This window comes from Erpetoichthys calabaricus, chromosome 5 (assembly GCF_900747795.2).
Source record: "Erpetoichthys calabaricus chromosome 5, fErpCal1.3, whole genome shotgun sequence".
NCBI classification, from domain to species: Eukaryota; Metazoa; Chordata; class Cladistia; order Polypteriformes; family Polypteridae; genus Erpetoichthys; species Erpetoichthys calabaricus.
Genome location: NC_041398.2, coordinates 209009460 through 209027101, shown reverse-complemented (window position 1 = coordinate 209027101; position 17642 = coordinate 209009460). Strand labels below are relative to the sequence as shown.

Sequence of the window (17642 nt, the reverse complement as noted above, 5' to 3'; positions counted from 1 at the left end):
CACTCTCTCACCTCTCTTCCATACTCCCTGTTCCTCTGTACTGTTGATTCCAAGTATTTAAACTCATCCACCTTCGCCAACTCTACTTCGTGCATCATCACCATTCCTTTTGACCTGCCTTTCATTCATACACATGTATTCTGTCTTGTTCCTACTGACCTTCATTACTCTCCTCTCTAGAGCATAACTTCACCTCTCTAGGGTCTCCTCATCCTGCTCCCTAGTCTCGTTACAGATCAGTGTCATCTGCAATTTTCATAGTTCAAGGAGATTCCTGTCTAATCTCTGACAAATAAGAAAGGGCCCAGAGCTGATCCCTGATTTAATCCTACCTCCACCTTAAACACATCCATCACTTCTACCGCAGGCCTCACCACTGTCACACTTCTTTCGCACATGTCCTGTACTGCTTTTAAATACTTCTCTGCCACTCCAGACATCCTCATACCGTACCACAACTCCTCCCTAGGCACACTGACGTATGCTTTCTGTAAGTCTACAAAGACACAATGCAACTCCTTTTGGCCTTCTCTATACTTTTCCATCAACACCCTCAGAGGAAACATTGTATCTGTAGTGCTCTTTTATGGCATGAAGCCATACTGCTGCTCACTAATCATCACCTCCCTTCTTAACCTAGCTTCTACCTCTCTTTCCCAGAACTTCATACTGTGGCTGAACAATTTTATGGTCTCTGTGGTTACTAGAGTATGGCATGTAACCCTTATTCTTAAAAATCAATACCACTACACTTTTTCTCCACTCCTCAGTCATCCTTTTACTTTCCAAGATTGCTTTAAACAATCTGATTTAAAAGCTCCACTGCCATCTCTCCTAAACACCTTCATGCTTCCACAGGTATGTCATCTGGACCAACTGCCTTTCCATTCTTCATCCTCTTCATAGCTGTCCTTACTTCCTCCTTGCTTATCCATTGCACTTCCTGATTTACTCTTGCCACATCATCCAGCCTTCTCTCTCTCTCTCTCTCTCTCTCTCTCTCTCTCTCTCTCTCTCTCTCTCTCTCTCTCATTCTCTTCATTCATCAGCCTCACAAATTACTCTTCCCATCTGCTCAAAACACTCTCCTCGCTTGAGTATGTTTCCATCTTTATCCTTTATCACCCTAACCTGCTGCACAACTTTCTCAGCTTGGTTCCGCTGTCTAGATGTCACACCAAGCACCCTTCAAGCCCTCTACCTTACCACTTCTGCTATAGTTTCCCAGCTATCTGTTATCTCTTCACTGCCACCTAGAGCCCGTCTTACCTTCTCCCTGAGTTACATGTTACAGTGTTCCTTTTTCAACTTCCACCATTTGATCCTTGGCTCTTCTCTTCTTGATCTCCAATGTCATTTTACAGACCACCATCCTATGCTGCCCTTACGCTTTCCCCTGTGACCACTTTGCAGTTTCCAATCTCCTTCAGAGTCCCATCTGCATAGGATACAATCCACCTGTGAGCATTTTCCTCCACTCTTGTAGATCACCCTGTATTCCTCCCTGTTCTTAAAATAAGAATTCACCACAGCCATGTCCATCCTTTTCACAAAAACCATCTAACCTTCTTCATTCCTCTCCTTAACACCATACCTGCACTTCACCTCCTCATCCCCTCTGGTCCCTTCCCCAACATGTCCATTGAAATCCACTTCAATCACCTCTCTCTCTACATTGGGTGCACTCTCCACCACTTTATGTAACTCACTCCAAAAATCTTTCTCATCCATCACACACCCAACTTGTGGGACATATACACAAATAATATTCATAATCACACCTTCAGTTTCCTGCTTCATAATCAACACTCTGTTTAACACTCTTTAAACCTCCAAATCATTCCTGACATACTGTTCTTCAGGATAACCCCTACCCCATTTCTCCTCCCATTGACACCATGGGAGACGATTTGAACCCACCTCTGATGCACCTGGCCTTACTTCTCTTCCATCTGGTATATTGCACATACAATATTTCAACCTTCCTTGTATCCATCATATCATTTAAATCCCTTCCTTTACCAGTCATACTGCCAACCTTCAATGTTCCTACCCTTACTTCCACTCTCCTAACCTCCCTCCTCTCTTCCTGCCCCTTTACACGTCTTCCCCCTCTTCTTCTCCTTCCACCAACAGTAGCCCATTTTCCTCCAGCACCCTGTTGGCGAACAGTACTGGTGGTCACCATTGTTAACTCGGGCCTCAACCAATCCATTATGGAAACCTGCTTTGTTGTACGCATATTGATCTGGGAAAATTTTACAACAGATGCCCTTCTTGATGTAATCCTCCCAGTTTATCCGGGCTTGTGACCGTCACAACGAAACACACTGGTTTATGCATCCCTCATGGCTTGGTTATTTTAGCTATGTTTACAACAAGTTGTATGCAATAATAATCACCTAAGTAATTTTGTTAAAACATATGAAAGATTTTAATGCATATTTCCCAATACTTTCACTCGCAGAATCAGAAGAAGAATTTTATGATGCTCCAAGTTCACCTGTAGAAGATCTGCCTTTTTTTGATGCTAAAACTGCTTCTTTGGAAAGATCAAATTCAATTAAAAGAAAGCAGCTAAAGAAGCAGGAATCCATAAAAAATATGACAAGTTTACAAATGAGGTTTGAAATAAATGTGGTAAGCTAAGAGCATCTATATGATTTATTTCAGTTAACAAAAATGTTTGTAATGGTTTTCTATATTTTTAGGCAAAGCCACTATTTAATTTCTTTTCATTCAGGTATCTACATTTTTTCTCTTTGGAACAGGTTTCAATACAGTTGTCTCGTCTTTCTGGAAATGCTGAGATTACAGTTCTACAACTCGAAATTGAGGGGTTAGGTACAGAGCTGAACTTGCGTACTTTTGATATGACGTCAAATACGTTCTTAAAGGAAATTTGTTTAAAATGCCCTGAATACATGGGTGAGTTTATTTCATTTGTCAAAAAAAAAATGATTCATTCCAGTTTTTTTCATCATTGTTAAAATTACTATGCTTGTTTTTTGTGTTCTTATGAAGTGAAAATAAATTGTATTTAAAGAAATAATTTAAACATAAGAGAGTAGAGGATACTGGAATGGCACATTTTCAAGGGCCATTAGATACTTGGTTGGGACTCCAACTTATAAAATGCCTTTTTTTCCCGCTGGAGTGATTGTCCACTCTTGAGGCACAATCAGACAAAAACCCAGGCATGCATGGGTTTATTTATTTTTTCAAGTAGACATTTAACCGATGCAAATAAAAAAAAAAATGCAAATTAACAAAATTAAAAATGAATTTTAACTTAAATCTGTATACAATGAGTAGTTTTTCATGTAAATGTGGCAACCAGCACTATCCAAAGTTTTTTTTATTAAAATGTTTGTGCAAATACCTCAGAGATTAGTGGTGGTACAGTACAGTCTCCTCCACAATTATTGGCAACCGTAGGAAACATGAATTTAAAATATTACAAAAATTCACTATTTTTTGAATTAACTTAATCTCAAACTGAAAAAGGAGAGAAATCCTATATTTAAGTATTTTTTTTAGTGGGGGCAAAAAAATCCCTCATTGTGAAACTATTTTTGACAAAACCACATGTACTGTGATTATTGGCACACCTAGAAATTCTTAAGAATAATTTTTTCATTTATATCTTGCTTTTTTAAGTTTGTCGGAGTGTGTATAAACTTTCAAGGAGTTATCCATGACCTCATGTTTCACTGAAGTATAAATGTGAGATGGCACAGAGGCCAAATTCCCTTATTTATTAATCAGCATTGGAAAGTTAAGAGAACATACAATTCAAATGAAGGAAAAGTGTTTTGACTTTAAGTCAAGAAATGGCTACAAGTAAATAGTTGCTTTTTTGAAAATGCCTATATTTATAGTTAGGACAGTAATTAAAAAGTTAAAATCAACTGGAACTGTTACCAACTTGCCTGGAAAAGGAACTACATTTATTTTACCACCACACACAGTTGGATGGAAACAAGTGGTAAAAGATCCTAAATGATCACTGTTGGAGAAATACAGAAAAAAGTAGCACCTCTCCAGAACTATTATCAGATGCCACCTCTGTGCCAACAGATTATTTAGAAGGCATACCATGAAAAGTCTCTCCTGTTGTTTCACCACAAACAAAGCATCTGGAGATTTGCTAAACGCTACTGGAACTTTGATTTCAACCATGGTCCAACATGGTCATACAGGTCAGACGAAATTAAAATGGAGTTTTTTTTAGCAAGAAACAAACTCAAGGGGTGTGTGGTGTGAAAAGGATAACTACACCACAAAGTAACTGATTCCCACTATCAAGTGTGGTGGAGTTTCTGTGATGTTTTGGGGCCGATTTTCCTCCAAAGGCCCTGGAGACCTCCTGTAGGGTACATAGCATCATGGAATCCACAAAATGCCAGGAGATTTTAAATTTAACTCTGACAATGATACAATACATATGTCCAAATCAACACAAAAATGGTTAAAGGAGCATAAAAAAAATCTTATGTCAGGGCACCGTTGAGACCCTGTGGGATGAGCTATAGAGGAAATAGTACCCTGGATGATATTGAAAGATTCTGTAAAGAGGAAGGTCTCAGATACCCTGCTCTATATTCTCCAACCTTATATGATAGTATAGGAGAAGTCTTAGTGTTGTTTTATTGCCAGATGGGAGGTTATACAAAGAACAACGAAATTATTTCTTCTATAGCGTAAGATTACACAAAGAATGACTCAATGCAGTGCTTTAACAGGCACTGTTTTTGACAGCCCCCCAAAGTGTTAAGTGGAGGGATGCCAATAATTGTGGAAAGAAGTTTTGTTTAAAAATAGTATGTTCTTGATGAGGAATTATTTTTTTCTCAGAATAAATGTACTTCAGTTAACACTACATTCCCTGAAGCCTACGAAAAAATTTGTAATCCCTGCACACCTTAAATTCCTTCGCACCTCTCCATCAGCATCTTTTGTTTTGTAAATGTGTCAATCAGCACAATCAGCAAATAGCCTGCTATCCTGCTATACAGGAAGCTCTGCAGTCTGCTTGCGACTTTACGCTGTATCAAGATAAGTAAATAAATCAAGATAAATAAGTACATAACATTCGACCTGGATTTTATATAGGTAACCTATAAATGTTTTTATATAAAGACCATCACAAAACATAATCACAAACAGGACCTTGCACGATAGCTTGGTGAGCTCTATAAGCGCTGCTTTTTCTTTGAAGGACATGCATGTGGCAGATTGACTATCAGGACAACACCTGACCTGTTGCTGCATCCAAGCGGTGTCATCTTTCGCCTTTATAACTGGTGCAGCTGCGTTTGTACTTATGTGTGAGGGGACGTTTCTTGTGGGGAGTGCTTCTGTTCTCTTTCTCCAGTGTAGAACCCTCATCCTCATTTGAGTTCACCTCTGTTGTAGCATATCTTTATTTGAAAACAGCATTGTCATATCAGGGGGAGCGTGAACGTGACTGAGAGAATAAAACTGAATAAAAAAAAAAAAGCTAACCTTTACATGTACCATAAATTTACACCAGCTGTTACAGACTCAAATCAAATGTATGTTTTTACTCTATATAATAATAACAATAAGAGCAACTCAATACTCAAAACTGATGAGCTTGGAATGGAACCGGCAACCTCTTGATTTCAAGTCAGCAGTTCTTACCGCTACACTACCCAATAATCCAGTCAACTTTGGATTTTTGGCTTTGTTGTTTGGTACTTTTGGTCTTTTAGTTTCAACCTCTGTCTGTTTTAGACTTTGCCTTTTCTTTTTATCTCCTAATCCATCTCCGAATTAGCCTCCAGGCTATCCTTTTTCCATCACAGGCATAATGACTAGTATGTCAGCAAAATTTCTGGTGTAATGCCAGTCACTACTGTGTACTGGTGTATTTAAACTGATTTCAGACCTTCACTCTTTGCCTTGTTACTGGCTCTTTGATTCAATTTTGTGAATTTTTTTTTAACACTGTTAGTGCTTATTTGTTGACGTGATCTGATATATTAATTTAGTTTACTTTTGTTTTTACATTTTAGATTTTTTTTTTGTTTTTTTACTTTTAGCATACTTATTCATTTAACCCAACTTAATGTTTAAAGTAAGAAGTGGTTTGTGACATTTGGAGAGCAAGGTGAACATGCTCCCAATTGAATAGATGATTTATTAATGCATATGTGAGTCAAAGCGGCAGCAAGCTGTTGTTGTGTGTTTACCTGCTTGACAGGCTGGCTTTGTGGATGGTCACAAAGTTTGCAATAGACAAATTACAGTATAAAAAATCAGACTCATCCTTTCAAAGAACCTTCTATAGGATCATCTGGAAGCAATGCACATTTTAGAGGTCAATGTTTTCCTCCGTGTTATCTATTAAGTAATCCTGTTTAACTTTTGTCATGACACTGTCAAGGTTTAGATATATTTTGATTGTGACAGTGTAGAATTATGTTGTGCCCTTCATCCAGAATACATGTAAATAAATAGGGAAGCATCAACAAATCCACTATATTTGTAAAATGTAAATGGTTAATGATCCATTTTAAGCTTTACTATACTTCATTTCTTAACCTTACAATAACAGCTGATCTGTTTCAGCTGTCTGTCTTTTTTCCCTTAAAGAGATGATGTCCTCCCTTCCACAAAAAATAATGCTTCTTGTATTTAACAACAGGCTACCAGTACTCCTGGTTATTATTTTATTACTGTTTTTACTGTCTTCCAAAACCAATCTCCTGGTTTCCTGGAAAAGATTGGTCTTCAGGATCATTTCCATAACAGTGGTAGAGCCAAAACTATATTCGTATCTGTTTAAGAATAATTATTTTAGTCTTCTAGACATACCTCACCTAGTGCGTTTAAAGGACCATGCTTCAAGACCTGCCTCACTACTGCCTCCCCTTATGTAAAATTGCATGTACTAAACTCTTTCTAACTGAGCATTATTGCAACACCCTGCTGTGAGGAATGACAAAAAAAAATGTTGTATGTAAATTGCTGAAATCTTCGAGGCAAAAATGCAATGGATCTTATATTAGCAGTTTCTGACCAATGCACAGTGCTGTCCACCTCTGTAACTGTGAATTTCCCCTTGGGATTCATAAAGTATCTATCTATCTCTCTATCTATCTCCTGGTATAGAGCTTACTGATACTCTGAGTATTTTTTGAAATTAACAATTATATAACATGAATTAAAAATTACAGACCTTATCTAGCTAGATGGTTACATACACTTTGTCATAAAGCTACATACTATGATTGAGGTGTATTTAACATTTTGCTCTTCTATATTTGTGATTCCCATTTTGAGGATCAGAAAGTAGATGTGCAAAAAGCAAGAGTGATATCTCTTAATTCTCCTTAACTGTTGAACAGCTTCCATTTATCTTATTAGATACCGAGGAAAACCCTGTTCAGATCATTACTACCCTAGACAACACAGAAGAAGATCTGCTTACTCTAGAGTATATAAAGGTATTACATTTTATGCTGACAAGTAATTAGTGTCTTTTACAGTACAATATGTGCAAAAATCAACTGATGTATGTTTTTATAAATCAGGTTTTTATTTTTCCAAGCTAAGAATTTCAAATTTGCATGTGCAATATACTGTATGTAGATTATTTTATCAAGGCGAACTATTTTGCTTAATTTTTCAGTAGATTTATACAGCTTTCCTCTGTTTGATTAAAAAGTAGACTTTTAATGTAGTTTTGAGTTAATTTGGTAAAAAGAAAACGAATTGTTTGATCATATGAGCTAAGGTACTAACATAAAATATGTAAACAATTACAATGTTTCCCTCGTATATTGGTAGACATTTAAGTATGTAATGATGAACGTGCATATTAACATTGTTAAGATATTGTACTATTTGACTGTTTTTTTCATATTTTTCCCTAACTATTGTGCTTTGTAGGCAGATAAGAATGGGCCAGAGTTTACAACCCAATATAAGAATACAGAGCAGCTTATAAAGGTAAAGATGAGCTTGTTTAATATTTTAATCGCCGCTTGCCTCGATGTTGGTCGAAGTCGCCTTTCTCTTTGCATTTTCGCAGCCGTAAATCCGCCGCCTGCCGTGATGATGGTCGAAGTCTCCTTTCTCTTTGAATTTTTGAGGCCGTAAATCTGCCGCCTGCCATGATGTTGGTCGAAGTCGCCTTTCTCTTTGAATTTTTGAGGCCGTAAATCTGCCGCCTGCCGTGATGTTGATCGAAGTCGCCTTTCTTTTTGAATTTTCGTGGCCGTAAATCCGCCACCTGCCGCGATGTCGGTCTCGTAAGGTTTTTCGGGCAGCTGTGCAGAAGGCAACTGCGCATTCGGCTTCGGACATGTGCAGAAGACAACTGCACATTCAGCTTCAGACGGACCCTGCCACGATGTTGGTTGAAGTCGCCTTTCTCTTTGAATTTTCGCGGCCGTAAATCCGCCGCCTGCCGCAATGTTGGTTGAAGTCGCCTTTCTCTTTGAATTTTCGAGGCCGTAAATCTGCCGCCTGCCGCGATGTCGGTCTTGTAAGGTTTTTCGGGCAGCTGTGCAGAAGGCGATTGCGCATTCGGCTTCGGACATGCGCAGAAGGCGACTGCGCATTCGGCTTCGGACAGATGTACGTGAGTGAGTGAGTGAGTGAGTGAGTGAGTGAGTGAGTGAGTGAGTGAGTGAGTGAGTGAGTGAGTGAGTGAGTGAGTGAGTGAGTGAGTGAGGAGACTGACAAATTATATATAAGACAATAACACTCTCACTCTCACCTCGGAGTACTGCACCCTCCACACATCCTTCTGCTGATACCAGCATAGGAGAGACATCCCCACCCACAATTACAACAGCGCAGGTGAGCAGAGAGCTGAGGAGACTTCGTGCCAGCAAAGCAGCGGGTCCAGATGGAGTATCGCCACGACTGCTGAAGGTCTGTGCATTGGAGCTGGGGGGTTTTCTACAGCGCATCTTCAACCTGAGCCTGGAACAGGGGAGAGTCCCGAGGCTTTGGAAAACATCTTGCATCACCCCAGTCCCAAAGGTATCACGTCCTAGTGAGCCGAATGATTTCCGGCCTGTTGCTCTGACGTCACATGTGATGAAGACCATGGAGAGGCTACTGCTTCACCACCTGAGGCCACAGGTTCAACACGCCCTCGACCCTCTGCAATTTGCATATCAGGAGAAGGTGGGAGCGGAGGATGCCATCATCTGTATGCTACACCGATCCCTCTCCCACTTGGACAGAGGCAGTGGTGCAGTAAGAATTATGTTTCTAGACTTCTCTAGCGCCTTCAACACAATCCAACCTCTGCTCCTTAGGGACAAGCTGACCGAGATGGGAGTAGATTCATACCTGGTGGCATGGATCGTGGACTATCTTAAAGACAGATCTCAGTATGTGCATCTCGGGAACTGCACGTCTGACATTGTGGTCAGCAACACAGGAGGCGCCACAGAGGACTGTACTTTCTCCGGTCCTGTTCAGCCTATATACATCGGACTTCCAATACAACTCGGAGTCCTGCCATGTGCAAAAGTTCACTGACAACACTGCTATCGTGGGCTGCATCAGGAGTGGGCAGGAGGAGGAGTAGATAGATAGATACTTTATTAATCCCAGGGGGAAATTCACATACTCCAGCAGCAAAAAATATTAAATTAAAGAGTAATAAAAAATGCAGGTAAAAAACAGACAATAACTTGAATAATGTTCAACGTTTACCCCCTCTGGTGGAATTGAAGAGTCGCATAGTTTGGGGGAGGAATGATCTTCTCAGTCTGTCAGTGGAGCAGGACAGTGACAGCAGTCTGTCGCTGAAACTGCTCCTCTGTCTGGAGATGACACTGTTTAATGGATGTAGTGGATTCTCCATAATTGATAGGAGCCTGCTGAGTGCTCTGCTACGGATGTCAAACCGTCCAGCTCTATGCCAACAATAGAGCCTGCCTTCCTCACCAGTTTGTCCAGGCGTGAGGCATCCTTCTTCTTAATGCTGCCTCCCCAGCACACCACTGCGTAGAAGAGGGCACTCGCCACAACCATCTGATAGAACATCTGCAGCATCTTACTGCAGATGTTGAAGGATGCCAGTCTTCTAAGGAAGTACAGGCGGCTCTGTCCTTTCTTGCACAGAGAATCAGTATTGGCAGTCCAGTTCAATTTATCGTCCAGCTGCACTCCCAGGTATTTATAGGTCTGCACCCTCTGCACACAGTCACCTCTGATGATCAGTATAGGGACCTAATCAAGGACTTTGTTAAATGGTGCGACTCAAACCACCTACACCTGAACACCAGCAAAACCAAGGAGCTGGTGGTGGATTTTAGGAGGCCCAGACCCCTCATGGACCCCGTGATCATCAGAGGTGACTGTGTGCAGATGGTGCAGACCTATAAATACCTGGGAGTGCAGCTGGATGATAAATTAGACTGGACTGCCAATACTGATGCCCTGTATAAGAAAGGACAGAGCTGGTTATACTTCCTTAGAAGGCTGGCGTCCTTCAACATCTGCAATAAGATGCTGCAGATGTTCTATCAGATGGTTGTGGCGAGCACCCTCTTCTACGCGGTGGTGTGCTGGGGATGCAGCATTAAGAAGAAGGACGCCTCACGCCTGGACAAACTGATGAGGAAGGCAGGCTCTGTTGTTGGCATGGAGCTGGACAGCTTGACATCTGTGGTAGAGCGACGGGTGCTCAGCAGGCTCCTATCAATTATGGAGAATCCACTGCATCCACTAAACAATCATCTCCAGACAGAAGAGCAGGTTCAGCGACAGACTGCTGTCACTGTCCTGCTCCACTGACAGACTGAGAAGATCGTTCCTCCCCCAAACTATACGACTCTTCAGTTCCACCCGGGGGGGGGGGGGAGTAAACGTTAACATTATACAAAGTTATTGTCTGTTTTTACCTGCAATTTTGTTACTCTTTAATTTAATATTGTTTTTTTGTATCAGTATGCTGCTGCTGGAGTATGTGAATTTCCCCTTGGGATTAATAAAGTATCTATCTGTCTGTCTGTCTGTCTGGTGCAACTTCCAGTAATACTATTACTTCAAAACTTCAAGCCCAGGTGCATTACACGGTATTCACCAAATAAAAATAAAATAAAACAAGTGCAACTTGGTGATGACATCTTTACCAACTGAACCATCATTAAGGCAAACTGCATTAATATGGACCTTGCTTCAAGCTAAGCTTTACATATAAATAATAAAATTGCAACTTGCATTTATTATGCTATTTGTGGTATAGCCCTACGGAAGTGTATTAGGGCCACGGTGAAGAAAAAAAAAATACGGACTCAGTGGGGGATAAAAAAAAAAAACTATATGCTAAAATCAATGTTTAATTTTGTAGATTTTCTCAAACCCCATCATAAATTAATGTAGCACATTAAATGCTTTGTGTTCAGTGTTCCCCAACCCAGTTGTTAATCGCTACGTGCTTCTTAAACTGACTTCCTCTTGCACTAAGAGGAGGCGCAGGCAGCGATTGCCGCATAGCATACATTCACTTCATGATATTCTTGCTCTGTGAAAATTTAGAATGCTAAGATAAATACTTAATATCATTTTCATGATGAAATGCATTAAAGCAAGTACTAAACATGCACAGTAGTGTGGCGATAGTGCTGCTCCCTCGCAGTAAGCGGTCCCCAGGTGTACATTCAGTGTAGAGAACTTTATGGCAGGTGTGACGAGGCTCCAAAAAAACTGGTTGTATGAATGGGTATTGCACAGGTTTAACTTAAATATTGTGTAAATGTTGGGTTTGTGATCTGGTGGTTGGAGACACGAACACAGAATTCAATGGATGTTCTTCTGAGCGGGCTTTCTTTATTGCATGCGTGCTGTCTCTGGCTGATGTACCAAATCCCCAGTTCCTATCCTTTCTTTTTCTTTCTCCACATAACCAATCACCACACGATAAATGCCTTTGTGAAATTAAAACTAGTTATAAACTTAGACTACGGAGTGTTCAGAACTTTAAAAAAAAATCTTCGTTATACATGTTTAATTATGCCATCCATTCAGTGTTGCACCTATCCCAGCAATCATTGTGTGCGAGGCAGGAGCAAATCCTGAACAGGGCGCCAGCACATTGCATGGTGAATACGAGCAATACATACACTAGCAGGGTCAATCTAGCATAACAAAACACCTCATCCTACATAACCTTGAAAGGAAACTGAAGCACGCCGAGTAAACCAACCAGAAAAACATGCAAATTCAAAGCAGGGAACACCCGGGACCCCCTTGCTGTGAGGCAGCAGTGCAACCTCCACGCCACCGTGCCCCCACATGATTAATACATGCTTTAATGTATTTCATCATGAGAATGATATCAAGTATTTATCTTAGCATTCTAAATGTTCAGGGAGCAGGAATATCATGAAATTAATGTATTCTGTGTGGTGGTCGCTGCCTGCACCTCCTCTTAGTGCAAGAGGAAGTCAGCTTAAGAAGCACATAGTGATTAACATGGCGGGGGGAACTCTTAACACAAAGCATTTAATGTGCTACATAACTTATGATTGGGTTTGAGAAAATCTATTAAATTAAATATTCATTTTAAGATGAAGTTTAGTTTATGATGTTCTACTTTAATGACAAATTACGAGAATAAAGTCAACATGTCGACTTTAATTTCAGCATAAACGTCTGCTACAGCTTCAGTTTCGGAATGTTCTCTGTTCACTGTTCACTGCTCACTCTGTTCAATGTTCACTGGTCAATACCTCCACTAACGTATGTACTCCGTTGCATGTGTATTTAGTGGTGCAGCAGTGAAAAAGTTCACACTTAAACAGTTTCCCGCTGTGCCACGTTCCGAACGTTGTTTAGGCTATTTAAACCGGTGTTGCGGTATAAGAAAAATCCATATCATAACAGAAATAAAAAACGGTTTTTGGTATGAACCGGTATACTGCCCAGCACTACTGTAAGTACATATTCTGTTCAGGATAGGTGTGTACACTGTGAATTAATTAATATGTAGGAGGACAGAGTTTGATTTTTGATTACAATGTATCAGTTGTGACATTTTGTGTAATGTGTTTTCATTTTGCTTTATTTAAAGGTTGATTCCTATTGGAATGTTACACTACTTAATAACACATCACATTTCAGGCTGGTTAATCATTTTTCTGTTTTAATAGTTATTTTAAATTTAAGTGCTAGATATTTCTGCTTTTGGAGAAAATCTTAAATAAAATCAAACTCTAAAGCATTCTATGTAGCTTACTGTGCAGTAGTGTGCACTTCACATAGTTATGTTCATCTCCCAAAATGAATGTCTTTTATTCAAACTCATCCATATCATCTGAACTTCTTGATTCCTTCTGCTATACAGTCGGCTGTAGTACTTTACAATGAGAACAAATAAAATCCTATTTTGTATCTTAATATTTTTAAATTTTAAATTTCAGTTTAATTTTTCCTCTCTGGATATGCATTTACACACTGAAGCATTGTTAAATGCAGTGAACTTTCTGAACAGCCTTTTACCACCTTCAAAGAAAAAGGAGGCTATTGAAGAACCGGTTACAGTTGTTGATGAGGAGAAAAAAGAAGAATCTACTCAAAGTAGAAAGATGAGTATGTCGCCCTTTTTTATGATTATATTGTAAGTGACACACACATACAGTGCATCCGGAAAGTATTCACAGCGCATGTGGACGAAGACTCAGACAAGACAGCAGGTGTGGTTATATAGCAGCTTTATTCTTCAGAGTCACAATGAGCAGAGTTTCAGAAAGCAGACAATCAATATTACTTGACAGCGTCAGGGCTCTTCTGAACCCCATCTGTCGGGTGGGGCAAAGTTTGATGCCCCTAGAACGCGTGATTTAATATCATTCCAGTCATCTCTCAAGGTTGAAGTTTTAAGCAGCTTCATTTCTAAAACAATGATCTGCTTAGCCCTCTCAAAGTACACCGTGTCCTTGACTAAAGTTTTTAAGCTTTGCAGCAAAGATATTGGTGGCTTGCAGCTGCAAAGAGAAAAATAATAAAGTAGGCAGGCGCAGGCTTTTCATGATTAGAGGAAACGGGATAAGGCATACTCATGTGAGGAATGCTTAGACCTTGAGTCCCTTGGACAAATATTTTTCTGTTTGCTCATCAAAGCATGCTTTTACATAATGTATGGTTTTGTAAAGCTTACTTCTGCTTAACTTCTCAGACATGGATTAGTACAAGTGAACGAAAAGAACATTCATCTTCCATACGCATCACTTTTTCCACATTTTGTTATGTTAGTCTTATTCCAAAATGGATTAAATTAATTTTTTTCCTCAGAATTCTACACACAACACCCCATAATGACAACGTGAAAAAAGTTTACTTGAGATTTTTGCAAATTTATTAAAAATAAAAAAATTTAGAAAGCACATGTACATAAGTATTCACAGCCTTTGTCATGAAACTCAAAATTGAGCTCAGGTGCATCCTGTTTCTCCTGATCATCCTTGAGATGTTTCTGCAGCTTAATTGGAGTCCACCTGTGGTAAATTCAGTTGATTGGACATGATTTGGAAAGGCACACACCTGTCTATATAAGGTCCAACAGTTGACAGTTCATGTCAGAGCACAAACCAAGCATGAAGTCAAAGGAATTGTCTGTAGACCTCAAAGACAAGATTGTCTCGAGGCAGAAATCTGGGGAAGGTTACAGAAAAATTTCTGCTGCTTTGAAGGTCCCAATGAGCACAGTGGCCTTCGTCATCCATAAATGGAAGAAGTTTGAAACCACCAGGACTCTTCCTATGGAAGAAGTTTGAAACCACCAGGACTCTTCCTAGAGCTGGCCGGCCATCTAAACTGAGCGATCGGGGGAGAAGGACCTTAGTCAGGGAGGTGACCAAGAACCCGATGGTCACTCTGTCAGAGCTCCAGAGGTCCTCTGTGGAGAGAGGAGAACCTTCCAGAAAGACAATCATCTCTGCAGCAATCCACCAATCAGGCCTGTATGGTAGAGTGGCTGGACAGAAGCCACTCTTTACTAAAAGGCACATGGCAGCCCGCCTGGAGTTTGCCAAAAAGCACCTGAAGGACTCTCAGACCATGAGTAAGAAAATTCTCTGGTCTGATGAGACAAAGATTGAACTCTTTGGTGTGAATGCCAGGCGTCATGTTTGGAGGAAACCAGGCACCGCTTATCACCAGGCCAATACCATTCTTACAGTGAAGCCTGGTAGTGGCAGCGTCATGCTGTGGGGATGTTTTTCAGCGGCAGGAACTGGGAGACTAGTCAGGATAAAGGGAAAGATGACTGCAGCAATGTACAGAGACATCCTGGATGAAAACCTGCTCCAGAGCGCTCTTGACCTCAGACTGGGGCAACGGTTCATCTTTCAGCAGGACAACGACCCTAAGCACACAGCCAAGATATCAAAGGAGTGGCTTCAGGACAACTCTGTGAATGTCCTTGAGTGGCCCAGCCAGAGCCCAGACTTGAATCCAATTGAACATCCCTGGAGAGATCTTAAAATGGCTGTGCACCGACGCTTCCCATCCAACCTGATGGAGCTTGAGAGGTGCTGCAAAGAGGAATGGGTGAAACTGGCCAAGAATAGGTGTGCCAAGCTTGTGGCATCATATTCAAAAAGACTTGAGGCTGTAATTGCTGCCAAAGGTGTATTGAGCAAAGGCTGTGAATACTTGTGTACATGTGATTTCTCAGTTTTTTTATTTGTAATAAATTTGCAAAAACCTCAAACTTTTTTCACGTTGTCATTATGGGGTGTTGTGTGTAGAATTCTGAGGAAAAAAAATGAATTTAATCCATTTTGGAATGAGGCTGTAACATAACAAAATGTGGAAAAAGTGATGCGCTGTGAATACTTTCCGGATGCACTGTATGATCTACACTTTGTATTAACAGATGTGCTCAATAAAGTTTTGTATTTTGGAGATATGTTGGAGCAGCCTTCTTTCTATATTTAGTATCTTTTTCTGTGGCATTTTCACATTCTCCTTATTTTCATGTGAGTTACCTAAGATGTACAACGCTATATTGATAATTTACTAGGTGTGAACAGATTAGTTTGTGAAATGGTTTTGCTATCTGAAAAAGAGTTGCAGAATTGACAAAGTTCACTTTCACCAATATTAGTTAATATGTGTTATTCTTTAAGAAAATGCACAAATAGAAAAAACTTGCCTAATTATGCCCCATTTGTATTACTTGAGTAATATTTTGCTGCATGTGCTTGTAGCACTCACTACTCAAAGCAGTTATAGTGATTTTCAGTTTTTGCTCATCATTTGGCATTTTGAAAGTAACTTTTGAAAGAACTTTGCTGAAATTTTCCTGGTTTTGAAATGAAGTGTAATTTTACACTGAATGGAAAAACATATTCAAAATACAAAAAAAATTCTGTGGGGTTCATTCTAATAGTGTTGTATCCATAATTTTGTAAATTAGTACTGCATATCTTAGGAATTTAACCTGAAGTTTTTTTTTTTTAGTTTTTTTTTAACATGACCTTTAAAAGAAATCAATAATTCAAAGCAAATAAACATACTGTACATTTCATTCAAAATAAACCCAGTAATATTTTTGGAATTATGTTTACCATTGTTAATGCAATATGTATCTTTTAGTTATATAACTTCTTTTTTACAAAAATGTATTATCACTGTTACCTTAAATGTCTTGGTGTTAAAATGTCTATGTTTTTGAATGATTACACTTCATACAGTGAAGCTACTGCTTAATAATCATATATAGTAGGCCCATTGCTAATTCTTATCATCACTGCTAATATGTTTTTCATTAGATGTTTCCCTTATTTTCTTCATTGTTGTTTTATATGAAGTGAAAACAAGTACACTCTTTACAGAGTACAAGACAAACTCTGTATTTTTATGCATATATGAGCCCTTGATTTTAATAACCAGTTCATTATCTGTATACTTCAAGGCATTAATCTGCAGAATGGTAAAGCAGAGGAAAGTGTGACATATTTAAAAACTGAAGATAGTAACTTGTCTGTTCTGTATAGTTTATATAATTTCCCTTCATATACTTTTGATTCTTTTTCCTTGCTATATTTTATTTGCTAATATCCAGGTTGAAACAGATTAAACTCATAAGAATGCTAAAAACCAGAATGTCATGTTCAGTGAGGTATCACAGTGCTGTGATCATCAAGAATTAATTTGTAGGGGTGGAAAATAGCTGAACCAGAGCAGTATTTCTATGTGGTAGAATGAATGTTTTCATTAATTTAAGTTCTGGCAGGTAACAGCGAAAGGTAAAGCAAAAAGCAATTACAAGTACCAGATGAAATAACAGCAAAAAGAAAGCAGTAATACTAGAGAATGGTATTATTACTTTGAAATGTGCCTGTTTAAGGGGAATGTGTACTTAACATATTTAAATTAAGGCTGATGGCAACTTTCAAAATCTTAAATATGGTAGCCTTTGTATCAGACATTTACCACTTACTTTACAATATTTTATTTTTATCTTAGGTACAAAGAAGTCCAAATTTGAAGATGTTGTCAATATGCATGTCTGTGCTGTATTGACATGCTTAAAAATTTTCATTCGAGGTCAGAAACGGAGAATTTCCGAAATAAGCATTGAAGGTTTGTGCCAGTGGTTTAATTCATGTGAATTATTGGATGTTTGTTTTGATATTGAT

At 39.2% G+C, this 17642-nt stretch overlaps 1 protein-coding gene across 2 annotated transcripts in view; it reads left to right on the top strand.

Moving 5' to 3' along the window:
- vps13a (vacuolar protein sorting 13 homolog A) overlaps positions 1-17642 on the top strand; it is a 285577-nt gene that overhangs the window by 113130 nt on the left and 154805 nt on the right. For both annotated transcript variants that reach the window (XM_028802445.2, XM_028802446.2), the window contains exons 25-30: positions 2468-2640; positions 2772-2928; positions 7396-7475; positions 7921-7980; positions 13419-13587; positions 17470-17586. In XM_028802445.2, coding sequence (XP_028658278.1) covers positions 2468-2640; positions 2772-2928; positions 7396-7475; positions 7921-7980; positions 13419-13587; positions 17470-17586 — 756 coding nt within the window. The remainder of the gene's footprint in view (positions 1-2467; positions 2641-2771; positions 2929-7395; positions 7476-7920; positions 7981-13418; positions 13588-17469; positions 17587-17642) is intronic.